Genomic DNA, 18,312 nt, shown 5'->3' with positions numbered 1-18,312 from the left:
GAAGAGGTGTTGGCTCTGCCACCCCCTTGCTTCTGAAAGTGGCCCTACAGGAAAATTAGTTGCTGAATCATTTGTAGACAGATCACGATGGCTAGCCGTGTTAGTCTGTCACTAGTAGTAGAAAAGAGCAAGAGTCCAGTAGCACCTTAAAGACTAGCAAAATTTCCGGCGGGTATGAGTTTTCATGAGCCACAGCTCACTTCTTCAGAATATTGAAAACATGAATAGAAATATTACTTAAGTGAAGCACAGGAAGCAGTAAATAGAATGGACAAGTTTGAAACAATAAAGAAATGTGAGATAACTGTGGAGCTCTGTAAGATCAGTTGATGTACTGTGAAGCCTTGCTATTACAACCCTGATAGATTATGACTTTGTGGAAAAACTGGTTTCCCCTTCTCTGTTCCAATGCTGAGAAGTCAGCAGGGAGGTTGAGTTGTAGGAGTATGCTACTGTAGGGCAGTAAAAGAACCTCAGAATAATTCAATAAAACTTTCTAGACCTGGTTTTACTTTGGAGCACCAAAGCAAGTTGATAGGTGGATACTAATCTGTGGGTCAAGAATTAAGAATCTTCACAGTAAACTATAATCAATGTATTGCTTCCCATGGTCCAGTTTTCACTCACAGGAGTTTCTCCTCAAGTTACTTCCATATGTAAACATGAGATGGATTTGTATGTCTGGGTTCTTATAAGCAAGATGGAGATATGCCAAGAATTTGGGAATGTCTTAGCATACTGTGTCAGTCTTGCACAAAAACACTTATTTAAGTTTATGCAGGAATTTTTCACTGTTTTTAAATTGGATTATAATGATGATTATGGTTGGGTTGGTTTGCTGGTATTTGAAGTTTTTTGGTTAATGTATCCATGCTTCTTTGTTAATAGGGAAATACTTTAGCTTGCAACTGCCAATGGAATTTATTATTAGAATTGCTAGGCATTGTGCGAGAGTCAAAAAAATAAAATCCTGCCTGCAGGCTTGCAGTCTACAGACTATAGGAGTAAAGTTGCACCTAACAAAATCTTGTAGTCTGCATAACAAAATAAAGCTTTGGAATCATTTGGAATCAATTGCACACAATATAAGCATGCACATGTCAGTCACACATTTTCTCTGTTATGCTTCTCTCCCAGTACCATGGGTTCCCGACACACTGCCAGCCCAGTTGTTTTCACCAGTGCCAGAAGTTCACCTAAAGAAGAGCTTCATTCTGCCACTTCCCCACAGCTTGCACCTTCTTTCTCCTCCTCCTCCTCCTCCTGTGGCCCTAGGACTTTCTACCCACGCCAGGGTGCTACTAGCAAGTACCTGATTGGATGGAAAAAACCTGAAGGGACAATAAACTCAGTGGGGTTTATGGATTCAAGAAAGTAAGATCACTTTAATTCTATTGTGGTGGGTGATTAGTTTTCAACACAAAGAGGCCTCTGAAATGCTTACTTCAGTCTCAGCGAAGGTTCTTAAGAAATTTAAGTGAAAGTGATGTAAGCTAACTAGAGCAGTAAAAACTCCTTAGGATTGTATAGAGAGATTGCCATTGTCTGTTGAAGTGGATTAGGGTGTTCAAATAATTGAATTTCAATTATTTAATGAATTTATTAAAAACAAGTTGTTCCCTGCTTTTGATTACTCTTTTTCTCTGGTTGAATTTTTTAATGGGCCCCAAGTACTGAACACTCAGATGAAGAGTGTTTGGTATTTTTCTCCTAACAGCTTTTAAAATGTATGGTACAAGCTTTGAGAGATGAGCTCATAAGTGACCTTGAAAAGGGAATAGCTGGCTGTTTGTAATAGATTGAAATGAAGCTAGAGGTATTTCAAGACATCTTTGACCAGGGGACCAAATGCATTCACTTGGCTTATTAGTCAGACATTATTTGTAGTTACTGCCAACTCTCTGTGCTACGCCTGAATCCCTTGTGACGAACAACGAGTTAGGGTAGAGAATGGATCTTTTCTCATGAATGCTGGGATTTGGAGAAAGTAAAAATAATAATAATATAACAGCCGGAGAAACTCTTGCTGTGTGTTATCCTCCCCAAATCAGAACACAAACAAGAGCTCCAGGGAGAAGATTTGGATGTTGCTAGATTTCCTGCATACTCAAGGTGGCATGTAGCCAGCAACAAGCCAGATTCTCACACATTTTAGCTTAAATGCTGTTAAATGCACTTAGAGTGAGAGATACTAAAGACTGCAGTTGGGAGTGATTGAAAATAAGGTCAGGAGTGAGACATAGGCCAAGCCTTAAAGCAAGACAAAAGGTATAAGGTATAGACTAAGGTATAAATCACTTAAAGGGGGAGCTGGCAGTGGAAAGGGTGGGTTGCAAAAGGAAATATGGCTGGAATGATAGCTTGGTTCTAGGAGCAAAACAGAACCCATCACAGGGAATGCAGTGGCCAAGTCCAAAAACCCTGGAAGTCTTGGATGCCAGATATTTTCATCCTAGCTCATGGGATGACAGGGACAAGTAATCTAAAGTAATGAATACTTTTCAATAGTTGTAGGTAGAGGAAGATCTGTGCATGCATCGTGGTAGGGTAGTCATGGTTGCAGCTATAAGGACAAACTATTTGTTGATGCACAATGATCGATGTTCCTAACAGGTTTATTCCTTTAAGCAGGTATCACTATATATGGGTCTCCTATATCAAACTGAATTCCACAACCCCCTCGCCTACCCATCCCAAAAACCCACTTTCTACCTAACCTTCTTTCTTAGTATCTATAGAAGCTGTTGGAAGAGTTCTGTCCCAGAGGCATTAGTTCCTAACCTTTTATCTTCTTTTCTTTGAAGGCGCCACCAGAGTGATGGTAATGAAGTGGCACATCCTCGGCTACGTGCATCAGCCAGAGATCTTCGAGCCTCACCAAAGCGATCATCTAAATCAAATATCGAGGAAGAATTAAAGAAGCTGATAGATCTAGATAGTCCAACACCAGAATCTCAGAAGAACTTTAAGGTATAGGTTGCAGAACCGTATCCTGCTCTGATACCAAGAGTGATCAGCAATATCTGCATCATAATTCCATTGATAATTTTATCAGGCCTGTGTTTGTATTTTTTTAATAGTAATTAAGTCTAAGAGGTTTTGACGTGTGTGTTTGTTAAGAACAGTAGGATACACATTATGTAATAAAATTCTCACTTAGTATACCTCACTTAGACTGCCATTGTAAGCCATTGTTGTTCTTTGGGGTTCCTGTGTAGTCCTATATACACAGATTCTGCACTAGCACAGAAGCTACTCCAGAAAGTTCTGGAGCTCTAGCCCAGAAGCTGGTGCTTAAATCCCCTCCTCTGAGGGAGAGTTGGGATCCTTTTGGTCTCCTTCTGTTCTCTAGCTTTAGTCTCTCTCTTCTCCTCCTCCTTGCCCACTCCCACCCCATTGTTAACCAGATAGGGAAGGTCGTAAGAAATTACACTGATTTCCAGGTTAGTTTCTACTCCAAAACCCATGTTCCATCTTTAAAGTCCTACATTTCTTAGGACTTCTTAAGGATCATCTTCTCCTGAATATATCCCTTGATGCCTATAGATTTGCAAAGGTGGCCAGACTGACAGTGCCATCCTTCGCAGAGTTACACTCATCTAACCCATTGACTTCAGTGGATTTAGGGAGTAACTGTGCAGTGGGTGGCATTGTTAGAGTGTCCCAGCTTTCTGGAGGCAGGTAGGGCTGCCTTGGTGGTAGCCCCCATCCACGGAACTCAGTTCCCCAAAGCAGCCCACCAAACTCACCCTGTATTGAGGTTGAAAGAGTTGGCTAAGAGATGGCTTTTAGGCAGACCTTACTTAACTAGCTGTCTCTTGCAATAGAAAAGAGCAAGAGTCCAGTTTCACAGCTCACTTCTTCAGATGTGGCTCTCGAAAGCTCATACCCTGCCAGAAATTTTGTTAGTCTTTAAGGTTCTACTGGGCTCTTGCTCTTTTCTACTGCTAGTGACAAACACGCCTACCCATTGTGATCTAGCTGTATCTTGGTACAAATGCACTGCTCACTTACGTGTGTGTGTGTGTGTGTGTGTGTTGTTTTACCCTTGATTTTTTTCCATGGTTTTTTTTTTAATTTTGAGGACTTTTGCTGAAAAGAGTACTATAAAACTTTAAATAAATAACATTCACAGTGCAAAACTGACTAAAACCTGAATCTGACAGGCACAGAGCAGGGTTTCAATGTATGGATGTACAAGTGGTGCCAGCAGGAAGGGTTTAGATTTATTAGGCACTGGGGAACTTTCTGGGACAAGCGGAATCTGTACAAAAGAAATGGGCTTCATTTGAACTAAAAGGGAACCAAGTTGCTGGTGCTTACTATCAAAAAGGTGGCAGAACAGCCTTTAAACTAATCCCAAGGGGAAATCTGACAGGAGCTGGGGAGTTTCCAGTTTGGGACAAGGGAAAATTGATAGGAGTAGAATAGAACTTGAGAGTGAGGGTGGGATGGCAAAGGAGGGCCATGTGTGGCGACAAAGGGAGGCAAGGATTGCTGGAGAGGAAAACATATTGTAGGTGTCTGTATGCCATTGTTAGAAGTCTCCAAGCCAAAATGGGGGAGCTGTTTGGTGTTAAATGACAATTTAGATATAGTCGGTATCTCAGAAACATGGTGAAATGTGGGAAATTTCATGGGATACAGTCATCCTGGTATTCAGTCATCTCTACAAGCAGGACAGGGAGGGATGGGTTGGGGGAGATGTTGCATTGTACATCAAAGAGGGCATAGAATCAAATAAGTTAGAAAACTTTAGGGGAATGAACTCCCCAACAGAAGCCATGTGGGTGGAAATACTGAGCCCTAAGGGTTACTTAAAAGTGGGGATGTACTATCGCCCACCTGATCAAAACCTTGAGGCTGATCTTGAATTGGAGAAGAAAATAAGGGAGATGACTAAAGCAGATAATATTATGATACTGGGAGACTTCAACTACCTTCACATTGACTGCATAAACATGCTCGAGTCATGCTGTATATAGAAGCAAGATTCCTAGATGTCATAAATGATTGTGCACTAGAACAGTTGTACACAGAGCCAATGAGAGGGGTAGTGATCTTCGACTTGGTTCTGAGTGGGGCTGAAGACCTGGCAAGAAATGTAGAGATTATTGCAGCAATAGGGAACAGTGACCACAATGCTATTAAGTTCATCATTCATGTCAATGGAAAGTTATCCCTAAAGTTCAAAACTGTAACATTTGATTACATAAGGGGGAACTTTACAAAAAAGGAGAATAGTTAAAAAGAAGTAGAAGGGAAAACACGAGAGTCAAAACTCAAGAGGATGCTTGGAAGCTATTTAAAACCACACTAATTGAAGCCCATATAGAAGAACAAAATCAGCATGACTTCTGCAAAGGGAAGTCATGCCTCATCAACCTTTTGGAGTTCTTTGAGAAAGTTAACAAGCGTGTGGCTTTCGGCGACCCAGTAGACATTATATACTTAAACTTTCAAAAGGATTTTGACAAGATAACTCACCAAAGACTCCTGAATAAAGTTAGCAGTCATGGGATAAGAGGACAGGTTCTCTTATGGATTAATAATTGGTTAAATGACAGGAAGCAAATAGTAGGAATAAATGGACAGTTCTCACAGTGGAGGGCAGTAAGCAGTGAGGTCCCACAAGGATTTGTGTTGGGGTTGCTACTATTTAATTTGTTCATAAATGATCTGGAACTAGGGGTGAGTAGTGTAGTGGCCAGGTTTGCAGATGACACAAAATTATTCAGGATGGTGAAAACCAAGGATGACTGTGAAGAGCTCCAGGAGGATCTCCACAGATTGAGTGAGTGGGCGACAGTGTGGCAAATGAACCTCCAGTAAACCCCTGAATACCAAAGCTAGGAGGCAACATCAGGGGAAGGCCTCAGCCTATATGGCATGTTGTTGACATGTTGTTGACCCTCCAGAATACATGATTGGCCATTGTATGAGACAGGATGCCGGAGCAGATGGAGCGCTGGTCTAATCCAGCAGGGCTCTTCTTGTGTTCTTATTTTCTTTTGTTCTTAATCTGAAAGGTTCTGAGAATCTCTTGAGAAATGACTATGCTTAACTCCAAACAGTTTTTAATGTTTTCTGTTAAAAAAGAGCTTTTACATTGTATTACATTATTTCATCTTTGCGATGTCTTCCTAGAACATAAGAACATAAGAAAGGCCATGCTGTATCAGACCAAGGTCCATCAAGTCCAGCAGTCATTCATATCAAGTCATTGGCCAACCAGGTGCTTCTAGGAAGCCCACAAACAAGACAACTGCAGCAGCATTGTCCTGCCTGTGTTCCAAAGCACTTAATATAATAGGCATGCTCCTCTGATCCTGGAGAGAATAGGTATGCCTCATGCCTAGTATCCATTTTTCCTAGTAGCCATGAATAGCCCTCTCCTCCATGAACATGTCCACTCCCCTCTTAAAGCCTTCCAAGTTAGCAGCCATCACCACATCCTGGGGCAGAGAGTTCCACAGTTTAACTATGCGTTGTGTGAAGAAATCCTTCCTGTGATAGCAAGAATGATGGAAACACTCTTGTCATTCTTGAATTTTTCTCATGGCTCGTGATACTGCCTTTGGCCTCATGGAAGATGCCCAGAGCTTTCTGGTTCTTGCAGAATTTTACTTTGGGAAGGTTCTAATATATTAGCAGCTGCAACAATTATTAAAAATATTCTTTCAGCTCTTCATGGGGGACAGCAATCATTTGTTTAGGAGACACTAGTAATAACAAGAATGTTGAGTTCTGTTCTTTTTCGCTTGATTAACTCTTCTACATTCTGATCTTGAATAATGACATGTTGACAGTGCTCTGAACTTTCCTGCTGAACTTTGCCGCTGTTCATTTAGAAAGGACCAAAATTGCTCCCTAAACTTTGAAGCAAATATACATGTGAGCTAAATCCACTCAGAACAATTCCTTAAGGTTACACCAGAAGTACTAATGGCTTAACAGTCTTAAAACATTCAGTGAATAATTTTGAAAGAGAGTCCTGATTTCTAAGACCTCTGTGCTGAAAGCTACTGCTTAACATTTCATGCTTGTCAGAGACTAAATGGTTTCCACAGCAACCATGCAAAAGAGGGCACTTGCAACTTCTTCCATTCCTTGTCAAAACCCAAAGAGGCTTATTAAAAACTTGTAAGTATGGGGTTCTGTATGCAGATTATTTTCAGTGATGCCTTTGAGGCTATAGCAAAGGAAATTAGCCATAGGCAAGGGGTTTTTTCCCCCTACTGACTTTGTGTGCAGAAAGATGAACACCTATCTCATGGCTTGCATAAGCAAGGCCTTCACTTTTCTTACAAAAATCCCAACCTGTGTGTGCCTGTTGTGGAAATTTTCATGAATGGAATCTGCTCTGTCAAGTAATTCTCCTTACTTAAACAATAGATGATTTCTTCTCAATGATGCTAATACTACCAATAACACTGTTGCCACAGCTGTAGAGAATATACCGTATTTTTCGCTCCATAAGACGCACTTTTTTCCTCCTCAAAAGTGAGGGGAAATGTCTGTGCGTCTTATGGAGTGAATGCTGGCTGGGCGCGTGCGCGTTGGGACAGCGCGAGCCAGCGTTCCCCACCCCGATGGCCAGCTGGGAGGTAGGCGGGGCGCACAGAGCCCGCTGGGCGCGTGCGCATTGGGACGGTACGAGCCGGCGTTCCCCGCCCCGACGGCCAGCTGGGAGGCAAGCGGGGGCACAGAGCCGGCTGGGCACGTGCGCCGGCTTGCGCCGTCCCGACGCACCCGCGCCCAGCCGGCTCTGTGTGGCCCCGCCCACCTCCCAGTTGGCTGTCGGGGCGGGGAACGCCGGCTTACGCCGTCCCGATGCGCACGCGCCCAGCCGGCATTCACTCCATAAGACAAGTTTTTAGAGGAGGAAAACAAGATCTTTTCTTGTTTTCCTCCTCTAAAAACTAGGTGCGTCGTATGGTCAGGTGCGTCCTATGGAGCGAAAAATACGGTATTCTCTTAGTAGGCAAAGGACTGTCAAACTGTGCTTCAGTAGCTCTTTGACACCATTTATTAAGAAGCTACATTTGTTCTCTGATTGGCAGCAGGGTAGATTAACCTATGCATGCTCTTCCTCACTACATCCCACCCAGGGACCGCCAAGGCATTCTGGTGCCTGAAACAGAAAATCCTGAAAGTGCCTCCCATGACAGTAAAAATGAAATGGGGAGGAGGAGGGATGGGGGGGCTTACTCTGTGGCTTTGGTATGAGTTTCCGTGACACATATCTTTGTATATTCGCACACTTAAAGTCTAGCTGAGAGGCTTTTTAGACAGCTCATCATGGAAAACTTATTCAATGGTGTGTTACTCACAACTGCAGGTAAGGGACTGCTTGACTAAAAGCTCCTCCATGAGAGACAATTCCCTATGTATGGAAAGTTAGCATCTCAGGAAGAAGATAAGGCCAAAACCCTTCTCCCTCTTATATAACTTTCTGTTTAGGGCTGTGCAGAACATTAATCCCAAAAAATCTAAGTGGCAAACATAGTGTGTTTAAGAGGGCTGAAACAGTCCCAAAACAAAACCTGATTTTTAACATTGCTTTTTGCAATTTATCATTGTTTGCCTAGACTGTTGGTATTTCAGGCATTACTTCTTTTATTCTGATCTTTCTTTCCTGGAAGAATCCTAGCTAAGTGGAAACCACCGTGTGACGATGTTGCTGATTGCAATTGTATTTGAGTTTGAATGACAGAAATACTTCCTGAATTGGTCATATAGGTTGAAGATCACCCATCAGGAATGCTTTACCTCTCTTCCAAATCTGGCAAAGCACAAGACAGGGAATGAGCGTGCTGAGCATCACCTCCTTTACGATGTCAGTTTACAATTACTTTGCCAGTTCAAAGGAGGTGATATATATACTGTGATCCCTTTTCTAGACAACTTCTACTTTGCCAAAAAAAAAAGGATCACACAGCGTATCACCTCCTCTGAACGTGCAAAGCACTTGCAAATTGACTAGAGAAGGGGGAAGGATCATGACACAGACATTTCCACCTCTAAAAAATTCTTGAATGAAGGGTGCTTTCCACAATTGACAAAAATGTTTATAAAAACCCTTCCCTTTCCCTCTTTTGGCTCAGACCTACGATGCAAGGATGTCTTTAACCAGGAGAGCATTTAAGTGTGTTTGGGTGCCTGCTATCTGAAGTGGGTGAGCATGATGCCCCCCATGATGAGCTGGGTAGTCTAGAGAGCTTCTGAGACCACCACCACCATGTCCATGTGGATCAGATTTCGTCATTCTTCTCTTATGTAGGACTTATTTCCCAATCAGCGGTCAATGCTGAGGCTTTGGAAATATAATCTGGCAGATTTCTGTTCTTAGCATTACTTACCACACAGATGAAAAAGCCATTCCTGTTTTACAAGCTCTGCAGTGGATTTTCTGTCTACGCAGGAGGGACATTTCTGAATCAATACATCCTATAAAAACTGTTACTCTAAAATAGCCTGTGCACAAAGCAGAAGAAATGAGGATGGGCTATTTTGCTAGTGTCCCTTCATGTAATGCCACTTTGTGCACTAAATGCACAGCTGTTAATTATTGCAGTAGATCCTCAGCTTCGCACTTCTGTTGTATGATATCCGATTGAGCCAACAGCTGCCAAAATATTTCATTATAGGAAAATGCAACCCCTCCCCTTTATCCTCACCCCAGAAGATCCAGTGCAGTTCTTCATGGAAGGTGGTGGCAGTGGCATAGGACTTCTAACATAATTTAACCCTCTTTAAAATGTGGCAAACAGCTATGTTTACTGCATCGCCCACAGCAGTGTCCTGCCATGTGAACATTGTGTGTTTCAAAATATGTGCTTCCCTTCTTCAGCTCTGGAGCATGTTACTCACCCTGACATTTTTAAAAGCAGTAATATTTCCTCAACCAACAGCATTTCTGTTGTCTTGCCCATCTTCTATTAGCCAAGAGCTGGATGTCATGTTATTGGCATTAACCAAAAAATATCCTTTGTGAAAAAGCAGGTCTATGAATGGATAGACCCTTTCCCACTTATTTTTGTTTCCATATGTTGTCATTGTGAATTTTTCTGAATGCTCATTTTGCTTGTATTAATAATCTGTGTGTATCTTTTCTGCGTTTCTTGCATCATTTATACACAATTTGAGTACACTGTATATCACTCATACACACACACACATATTATGTGTGTGTGTGTGATACATATGTGTGTGTGTGTATCACAACAGAATAAAATGGTACAAAAAGTGAACAGAAGATATATTACTTGAACCATCAAGTTTACAATATTCACTAGCATCTTTCAACTGGAAAAGCTCCTAGTCCATTTTAGTACCCGCATTTCAAGGCAATGGTTTGTCCAATATATGGGCTGCCCTAGAGTAATGTGGTATAAGATGGGATAGCTTTTCAGTGATGTGGATGTCTAAACATTTTGTTGATACAAATTATAACTGTTCACCTTCCCTCTAGAGCATGGAATCATTCTGTAAGCAATCCCATGGAGATAAATTTTAACATGGAAACTGGTTTATTTTTCAGAAGGAGCCTCAAAAAAGTCACCTTCTGTAGTTACAGTGAAGGGATGGTGCATTCTTGGAATGTTGCTATAAGTTTTCGTACCTTTCTCTCTCTTAGTCTCCATTCCCTAGCACTCCTACCTCCAGGCGTGCCTTGCAGAGGACTCTATCAGATGAGAGTATTTACAGCAGTCAGAGGGAGCATTTCTTCCCCTCACGAGCTTCACTTCTAGACCAAGCCCTGCCGAATGATGTCCTTTTCACCAGCACATACCCTTCTCTACCCAAATCGCTACCCTTAAGAAGACCATCATACACACTGGGAATGAAATCTTTACATGGTGAGTGTGTTTCCAACTTCAGCACTGGGAAAAATATGTGCTGGTTGTCTGGTTTATTCGTTAGGATAAGCATGTATCCTTCACATTGTAAGTTATTCGTTACCACTGTTTTGTACTGACAAACAGATTCAGACTGGCATTCCTTATCTGTTCCTTTTGTCCTCCTGAGATTAGACAACTGCTGTATGTTCTGTCTCAGGCTGCCTTTTGATTGCTCCAGAAGCTTTCAAGTGTGACAGAGCACAGAACTGCTTTCTGGGAGTGATGATTGCTGTGGGCAAATGACACCAGGGCTCTAGCATCTGTTCAACTCCTTATTAGCTTATGGGGTACATTTCTAGATTATTGGTTGACCTACACAGATCTAAATGGCAGGTCCCAGGTTTACCTTTGAAAAAGCTAGAGCCAAACACATCTTAAAGATCACCTTTTGACTGTACTATGTACAAGTCTGGCACAGAAAACAGCATTCTCAGTGACTGCCCTATAGTTGCAGAAGTCCCTTTCTGCAGATGATTTGTTAAAGTTCAAGCATGATCATTTTGGAAAATTCTTTAAAACCTTATTAAGGCTGGCAGTCAGAGTTGAACCACTATGATTAGTTTTACTTGCTTTCATTAAGAGCATTAAATTGTTCCCCTTTCAATCAGGGGAATTTGGACTTCTTAACTTTGGCTTGTCTGTGTCCTTCCGTGTACTTTTGAAAAGCAGAGATTGCACAAAGCCTTGATTTACTAGAGCAATTTGATCAACTGATTGGGGGAAATTGCCTTTTATTTCAAAACACTGGAACGGTATACTTCCAAAGCAGCCTTATTTCATCAGGGCAAACCATTAGATAATGAATCAAGTTATGAATTGTTTGATGCTTATGCTTCTTGTCTTAAAATACATGTGCATGGGGGGTGTTTGGCTAAATAGCTCTTTGTGATATGTGTGGCAAGAACTAGCAAACAACACTGCTTGGAGATCTGTGGGAAAGAGTTTATATTTTTACCAGAGAACAATATGGATTAGAGGTTTTAGGGCTGCCTTAGATATCACTTATCCCCTATCTTTGTTTGTAGCTGCTGTCATGACTGAAAAAATATCTGTAATGTTTCTGGCCATTTCCTAAAAGGACATCTCTACTAATGATTCATCACTTGATGATTTGGTGCTCACTTTTCAGGTCCTTTGCCACATACATTTATAACCTTTAAAAGAAACATGAAAAGGTATACAGATGATGTGAAGCCCCGCCCCCATATTATATGCCTGATGAGATCGGGGGAGGGACACCTCCCTATGCTTTTTCTCCCCTAAAACCTAAACTTCACCTTTCAGTAAAGTTTAGACCCCAAGGTCCATCATTCAAATGAATGAGGTATCCCCCAGTTCAGGTCTTGCAGTCCAGTGTTGGGAGTTTCTAGGGGTTTTATCTGAATGCCACAAGGAATTATTGCTATTCCCCATATGCAGTGCCCAGACATCGGAGTCTTGTCAGATCCAGCAAAAGCTCCATCTGGTCGGCCTTGGTAGCCTCCGTGTAGGTCTGAAGTTGTGGAAAGTCAGGAGGCAGAATCTTTATTTAGAATGTTTTCTCAGCTGAACGGCAGTTTTTTTTTTCTTTCCTTTTTTGTTTTGTTCTGTGTTGCCTCAGGAGAGTTCTCTGCCTCAGACAGCTCCCTCACAGATATCCAGGAGCAGAGAAGGCAGCCCATGCCAGACCCAGGTCTCATGCCCCTGCCTGATTCTGCTTCTGACCTAGATTGGTCAAACTTGGTAGATGCTGCCAAAGCCTTTGAGGGTAGGTATCTGCAGTTCGTTACTTCCAAAGCTTAGTCCTCATCAAACACCCCGCACTGAAGAATTTTTAATTTGCTCTTTCTATCATTTCATAGATGACCTGCTCTGAAAGCCAAGTTCTTCTACATTTACGTTAGGATTCTCAGCAACCCAAAGTCACTTACACCCTTCAAATGCAGTTTCATTTACTTTATGTTTTGTACGCTTCACTTTTTTTAATGTACCTCAAAAACTGGATGTCTTCACTGCATTGCCATGAGTGAATGTTTTTAATCAGTAGTTACCTATTAAAAACAAAAAAAACAGACTTGATTGCACAATCTCTTGCCATGAGGCCAAAGGATAAAAAGGGAACACTGGATTTTTATGATATTTTAGTCACAGTTGAAGTATGTCAGAGTACTCCATGAACTGATGTGTATCGGATATGTTGATAAACATTGCCTCTTGGCCGTTTCCCCCTCCCATCTCTTGAAGCACACAACCTTGCATATCCGTAACAATTTTTATCTTTTGTGAATTATTGCATCTTGCAAATCCCTAAATATGTCGGTACTTTGCAAAAGGCAAAGATCATTTGTGCATATGTATCAAAACTTAAAAGGGCAATGTCCAACATGCTCATTGCTGAGAACTACATAGGAAACTTTTGCCAGCTAGAATTAAAGTTTGCTCCTGTAGCCATGAAACCTGAAACCAAGTAACTCTTTAAAATATCTATCTATAAATACAAACTGAGCTTTATGCAGATTTTTCATTAGTGACCCTAAGATCACATGCTTTTTCCTTTGAAACAGCATGCCATTTTCTGCTGTGCCACTTCTCTCAGTTTCACCATGGTATCTTTTTAATTTCCAGATTGATATTAATTTTGTAGCTAAAGTTATGACCATAAAGGTGGTTTTGTTCATTCTGTGAACTAAACAGTTTTGGAAAAGCAAAGCAAAGAGACAGCATGGTAGGAAATAACTTTAGTGGGCCAGCTTTTCTGCGGCGGGTGTTTGCTGTAGCTTGGCTTCTTAACTGCGTTGGTCTCACCCCTTTCTTTCATAGAATCATAGAGTTGGAAGGGACCACCAGGGTAATCTAGTCCAACCCCCTGCACAATGCAGGAAATTCACAACTACCTCTCCCCCACACCCCCAGTGACCCCCTACTCCATGCCCAGAAGATGGCCAAGATGCCCTCCCTCTCATCAACTGCCTAAGGTCATAGAATCGGCATTGCTGACAGATGGCCATCTAACCTCTTCTAAAAACCTCCTGGGAAGGAGAGCTTACCACCTCCCGAGGAAGCCTGTTCCACTGAGGAACCGCTCTGACTTGTAGAAAATTCTTCCTAAAGTCTAGACGGAAACTCTTTTGATTTAATTTCAACCCATTGGTACTGGTCCGACCTTCTGGGGCAACAGAAAACAACTCGGCACCATCCTCTATGTGACAGCCCTTCAAGTACTTGAAGATAGTTATCATATCTCTCCTCAGGCTAAACATACCCAGCTTCTTCAACCTTTCGTCATAAAACCTGGTCTCCAGACCCCTCACCATCTTCGTTGCCCTCCTTTGGACACGTTCCAGCTTGTCTACATCTTTCTTAAATTGTGGTGCCCAAAACTGAGTACAGTACTCTAGGTGAGGTGTAACCAGAGCAGAGTAAAGTGATACCATCACTTCGCGTGATCACTCACTTTGCGTGATCTTTACATGCAGTATCATTTATGTTTGTTGTTCTCCTCTTGTTTCTTGGTTTTTCTTCCTGTGGGTTCCCCCCCTCAGACTATCTGAAAAAATACAGGAAAAAACTCAGAGGGAAAAAAGTAGGAGGGCAACAACTGGCAAATGATACTGTGTATAAGGTAGAGGAAAAGCCAATGCAGTTAAGAAGCTGAGCTGCGGCAAATAACCTGGTGAAGAAAAGCCTATACTCATAAACCTGAAAGTAACTTTCAAGTTGCATAGAATTTAGGTGTAGTTTTTGGTTTGGGGGGGTGGTGCTTGGCAGGGGGAGAATCCAAACAAGCAAAATGGTTACATGACACGCACAGACTGGTGGCAACCCGACCATGATTTATGTTCTCTGATGAAAAGAAAAGGTAAGTTTTCTATCACATCTTCACCTGGCTGAGATTTCAGTCTGCGTGCTGGAGGAGTTGATGTGCAGTCTTCTCCCCCCCCCATACACACACTCAAATAAGGTGTGATCAGAGCGCATCCTAACTTTCTTAATCTGTCTTCTCCCCACCCCCCTTCCTGAAAGGAAAGGTTATGGAACATGTGTATTATGTTAATTGGATTCCACAAGCCATCTGGCCTTTCTGGAAGATCAGCTTACGCAAACATGGCCTAGAAAGCAAGGCAGCAAAAAAGCAGCTGCGCATTAATCACTACTAGTACTACACACAGGACAAACTGTGGGCTCCCAGAGCCTTTCTATTGTCCTGTCAGTTGCGCTAAGGGAGCCTTTGTAGAAATCTGCATCTTATTGTCCCGTGAAAAGCAGTGACGTTTGCACTGTAGTAGAATTTAGAGCAGTCCTCTGTAAGTTAGCAGAGCAAATTTTATGTTTTTGAGCATGCCATTTTAAAAGTATCTTTAGGACCTTTGAATGTTCAATTTCTCCTTGCACCCTCTGTGCACTTGTTGTTTTTTCTGGGACAACAAACTAGGGACAGCTTGTGGCATCCCCATCTTAGGTGCTCTCCCCAACCAGGGCTCCAGTGTTTAGCTTAGTTACAGGACGTTGCTCTTTGCTGTTATTCTTGACTTTCTGTTTTTGCTTGAGAGAGAGAAAAGCCCTCCTCTGCTTCAAGAGAGAAATTATTTTGTTGCATGTGTCTCTCCCTCTCTCTCCAGTCCAACGAGCCTCATTTTTTTCCCCTGGTGATGAAAACCACAGACCGGTCAGTGTTGCTTCCAATAGTGACCAAGCTGAAGATCAGCTTCCTGTGCAGATGATGCCTTACACTGGGTGAGTACTCTGCTGAACAGCAGGGCAGACTGAGGAAATCGATGTTGCTTAATGGAGTATATAAATTATAGGCATTTAGGATCCATTCACAGCTACTAATGGAAAACCAAATAATGCAAATTCAGGCAAAGGAAACAATAATGGCTGCATATTTCTGCAGGTATATTCCAGGTGATGGATTTGGGACACTATCAGAGAATTCAGTGTTTCAAGTAACTGTTTTGATACTGGGGGAAAGAAGCACATATTCCAAAAGAATGTGATCATACCCTGTTGACAACAAGGAACACGTTGCTGTAAAACCCTGGCATTCTTTACTACATTTTTGAAATAAACACACTTAGGATAGAATACCTCATTCTCCCTTCCTTGACTTTATCCTCACAATAATGCTGTGAGGTTAGTTAGGCTGAGAGAGAATAATTGGACTGAGATCATCTGATGAGCTTCATGGCTTAGTAAGGACTTGAACCTGGGTTTCTCCAGTCTCAGTCCAGCACCCTAACCACTCCACCAACCCGGCTCATTTTCATCATATAAAAGCTTGTATGGCAATTCCAAAACCTTCTCAAGCACAGCACCTTTAGATCCAGTGCAAACGTAATGCATAGCACTAACCCCGACTTCTTGTCTTAAGCCTGGTTAAGGTCTCAAATGTATGGTGAAACCATGGGTTAGGTTGTAGAACTAACCTCTGTCCTCAGAAGCATAAGAAACCAGGGACACCTGCTGTCACCTTGCAAACAGGGAGGTGGAGAAATTGCTGTACTTCTGTTTTGCTCATTGCAAAAGTTCAAAAGGAACAAATGGAACTGCTGTGTCAAACAAAGCAGGGTTACTTACACAATGCCTCAGGATGTGGTGAATGGTCCCTAGCTTAGATGGCTTTACAGATGAATGAATTCTGTTGGTAGCTTTTAGCTGTGCTATCTAAATGTAACCTGAACAGAGTAAAAAATGAGAGAGCTACACCCTTTCTTGGTACCTTTGAATGCCTGGTGCTGGGGCCATACAATTGAAGGGGGGGACTGCCTTCATGCCCTGTGTAGGCCCATAGTGGCCTGTTACTGGCATAAACAGGATGCTCAATAAGAATGATCCTTGGTTTGATCCAGCAGAACAGTTCTTATGTCTTCAAGGCTTGCAGTCAGTTCTTATCAGAAATTATGGCTCCAGGTTTAACATATAACCATTGTCAAGCAGAACAAACCATAGTTAAACAGTATGTCTCTATAATGCCAGAGGATCATCATTCAGAAAAGTCTGCAACTCAGTCTTCTGTCTCCTCCTTCCCACAGTAAAGAATCTCCTCCTTCTCTTGCTTCTAAAGTTAACCAGCTGGAAGGAATGCTGAGAATGCTGCAAGAGGATTTAAAGAAGGTAAAATATCTTAAAGGAACTTTTTGGCAATTTCCATTTTAAGTGTTTAATTACCAAGCATGCTATGAGCACTTTGTGTGTTGAGTGCCGTCAAGTCGCAGCCAACTTATAGAAACCCCGTGTGGGTTTTCAAGGCAAGTGATTAAGCAGAGGAGGTTTGCCATTGCCTCTCTCTGCAGAGTCTTCCTTGGAGGTTGCCCTTCCAAGTATGGGCCCAGCTTAGCTTCCAAGATCTGATGAGATCAGGCTATATTATACCATTCTGCATGAGCTCTTCTAACCTTGGAGTGTAACCCAGGGTTCAGTTAAATCTTGCTTTATGTTTGCCATGCGCTGCTAGCTCAACTTTAGTCTTCTCAGCTGAACACGTTGCAAGCTAGTTTCTGTAGTACGTTTTAGCAGAAACCATGGCTTGAGGGAGAGTATTTAGCAGATTTAGCTGCTGGGCTGGACTAGGAAGCACCTCTCACTTCTTTCCTAGGACTTTGTGGCTAAGCAGAGTCCCCGGACCTGCAGTTACAATGTCATGGTATTTCCAGTGAATTAGAGGGAGAGAAGAGGACGGGGTCCTTGTCCAGTTAAGTGATAGCAACAGGAATTGTGATATCAAGTCCCCATGTGAGATCTTGTGTTTTTCCTCATACCCAGGAAAAAGAAGACAAGGCAAATCTGCAGGCTGAAGTGCAGCATTTGCGGGAAGACAATTTGCGGTTACAGGAAGAGTCCCAGAATGCCTCTGAGAAACTGAAGAAATTCACCGAATGGGTTTTCAACACAATTGATATGAGCTAAGAATAGCACACAAACATTGGCAAATATATATATATATATATATTCATCTCTGTAGTGGGACTCAGCTTTAATACCACCTTTGAGAGCCCAATCAGAGCACTTTCACATCTTTCATATTCTGTTACCCTTTTTTTTTTTTTTGCATCTCTGCAAAGCACTCAGAACTATTGCAGATCAACAATCATTGTCTGCCTTTTGTAGGAATAAAAGCAAAAAAAAAAATAATTTTAAAGAAAATAAAAGTTTAACTGCTAAAATGTGAATGTCTTTATTTTTTTTTTGCACATTCTCCTTTCCTGTTCTGTACAAAAGTGATTTGGAGAATGGACCAGAATAACTGTCCATTTGCCACTATTTATTTCTATTCACTCCTTTGTATCAGTTTCAGATTAATCTGCTTTATCCTTGCTGCTTTGACAAATATTACAACTCCTAGAACACTTAGAAAGATTTTTTTTTTTTGCTGCTTCCTTTGTATGGTTTCTGAAGTAAACCACAGGCAAGAGGATGTGAACTATGTTTT

General features: G+C 41.9%; 1 protein-coding gene across 3 annotated transcripts in view; it reads left to right on the top strand.

Annotated features, from left to right (window-relative positions):
- The window catches only part of SIPA1L1 (signal induced proliferation associated 1 like 1), a 58,984-nt gene extending 41,150 nt beyond the window's left edge, over positions 1-17,834 (top strand). For 2 of the 3 annotated variants that reach the window (XM_056850785.1, XM_056850784.1), the window contains 7 exons: positions 1,138-1,374; positions 2,805-2,970; positions 10,640-10,862; positions 12,505-12,651; positions 15,503-15,617; positions 16,916-16,997; positions 17,646-17,834. In XM_056850785.1, the coding sequence (XP_056706763.1) occupies positions 1,138-1,374; positions 2,805-2,970; positions 10,640-10,862; positions 12,505-12,651; positions 15,503-15,617; positions 16,916-16,997; positions 17,646-17,789 (1,114 nt within the window). In that variant the 3' untranslated portion in view covers positions 17,790-17,834. The remainder of the gene's footprint in view (positions 1-1,137; positions 1,375-2,804; positions 2,971-10,639; positions 10,863-12,504; positions 12,652-15,502; positions 15,618-16,915; positions 16,998-17,645) is intronic. The other variant, XM_056850786.1, reaches the window with a different exon arrangement.
- The last annotated feature ends 478 nt before the right edge of the window (positions 17,835-18,312 follow it).

Source organism: Euleptes europaea, chromosome 6 (genome assembly GCF_029931775.1).
Source record: "Euleptes europaea isolate rEulEur1 chromosome 6, rEulEur1.hap1, whole genome shotgun sequence".
Taxonomy (NCBI): Eukaryota; Metazoa; Chordata; class Lepidosauria; order Squamata; family Sphaerodactylidae; genus Euleptes; species Euleptes europaea.
The sequence above is the reverse complement of the archived record's forward strand: the minus strand, read 5'-3'. Positions and strand labels throughout refer to the sequence as shown.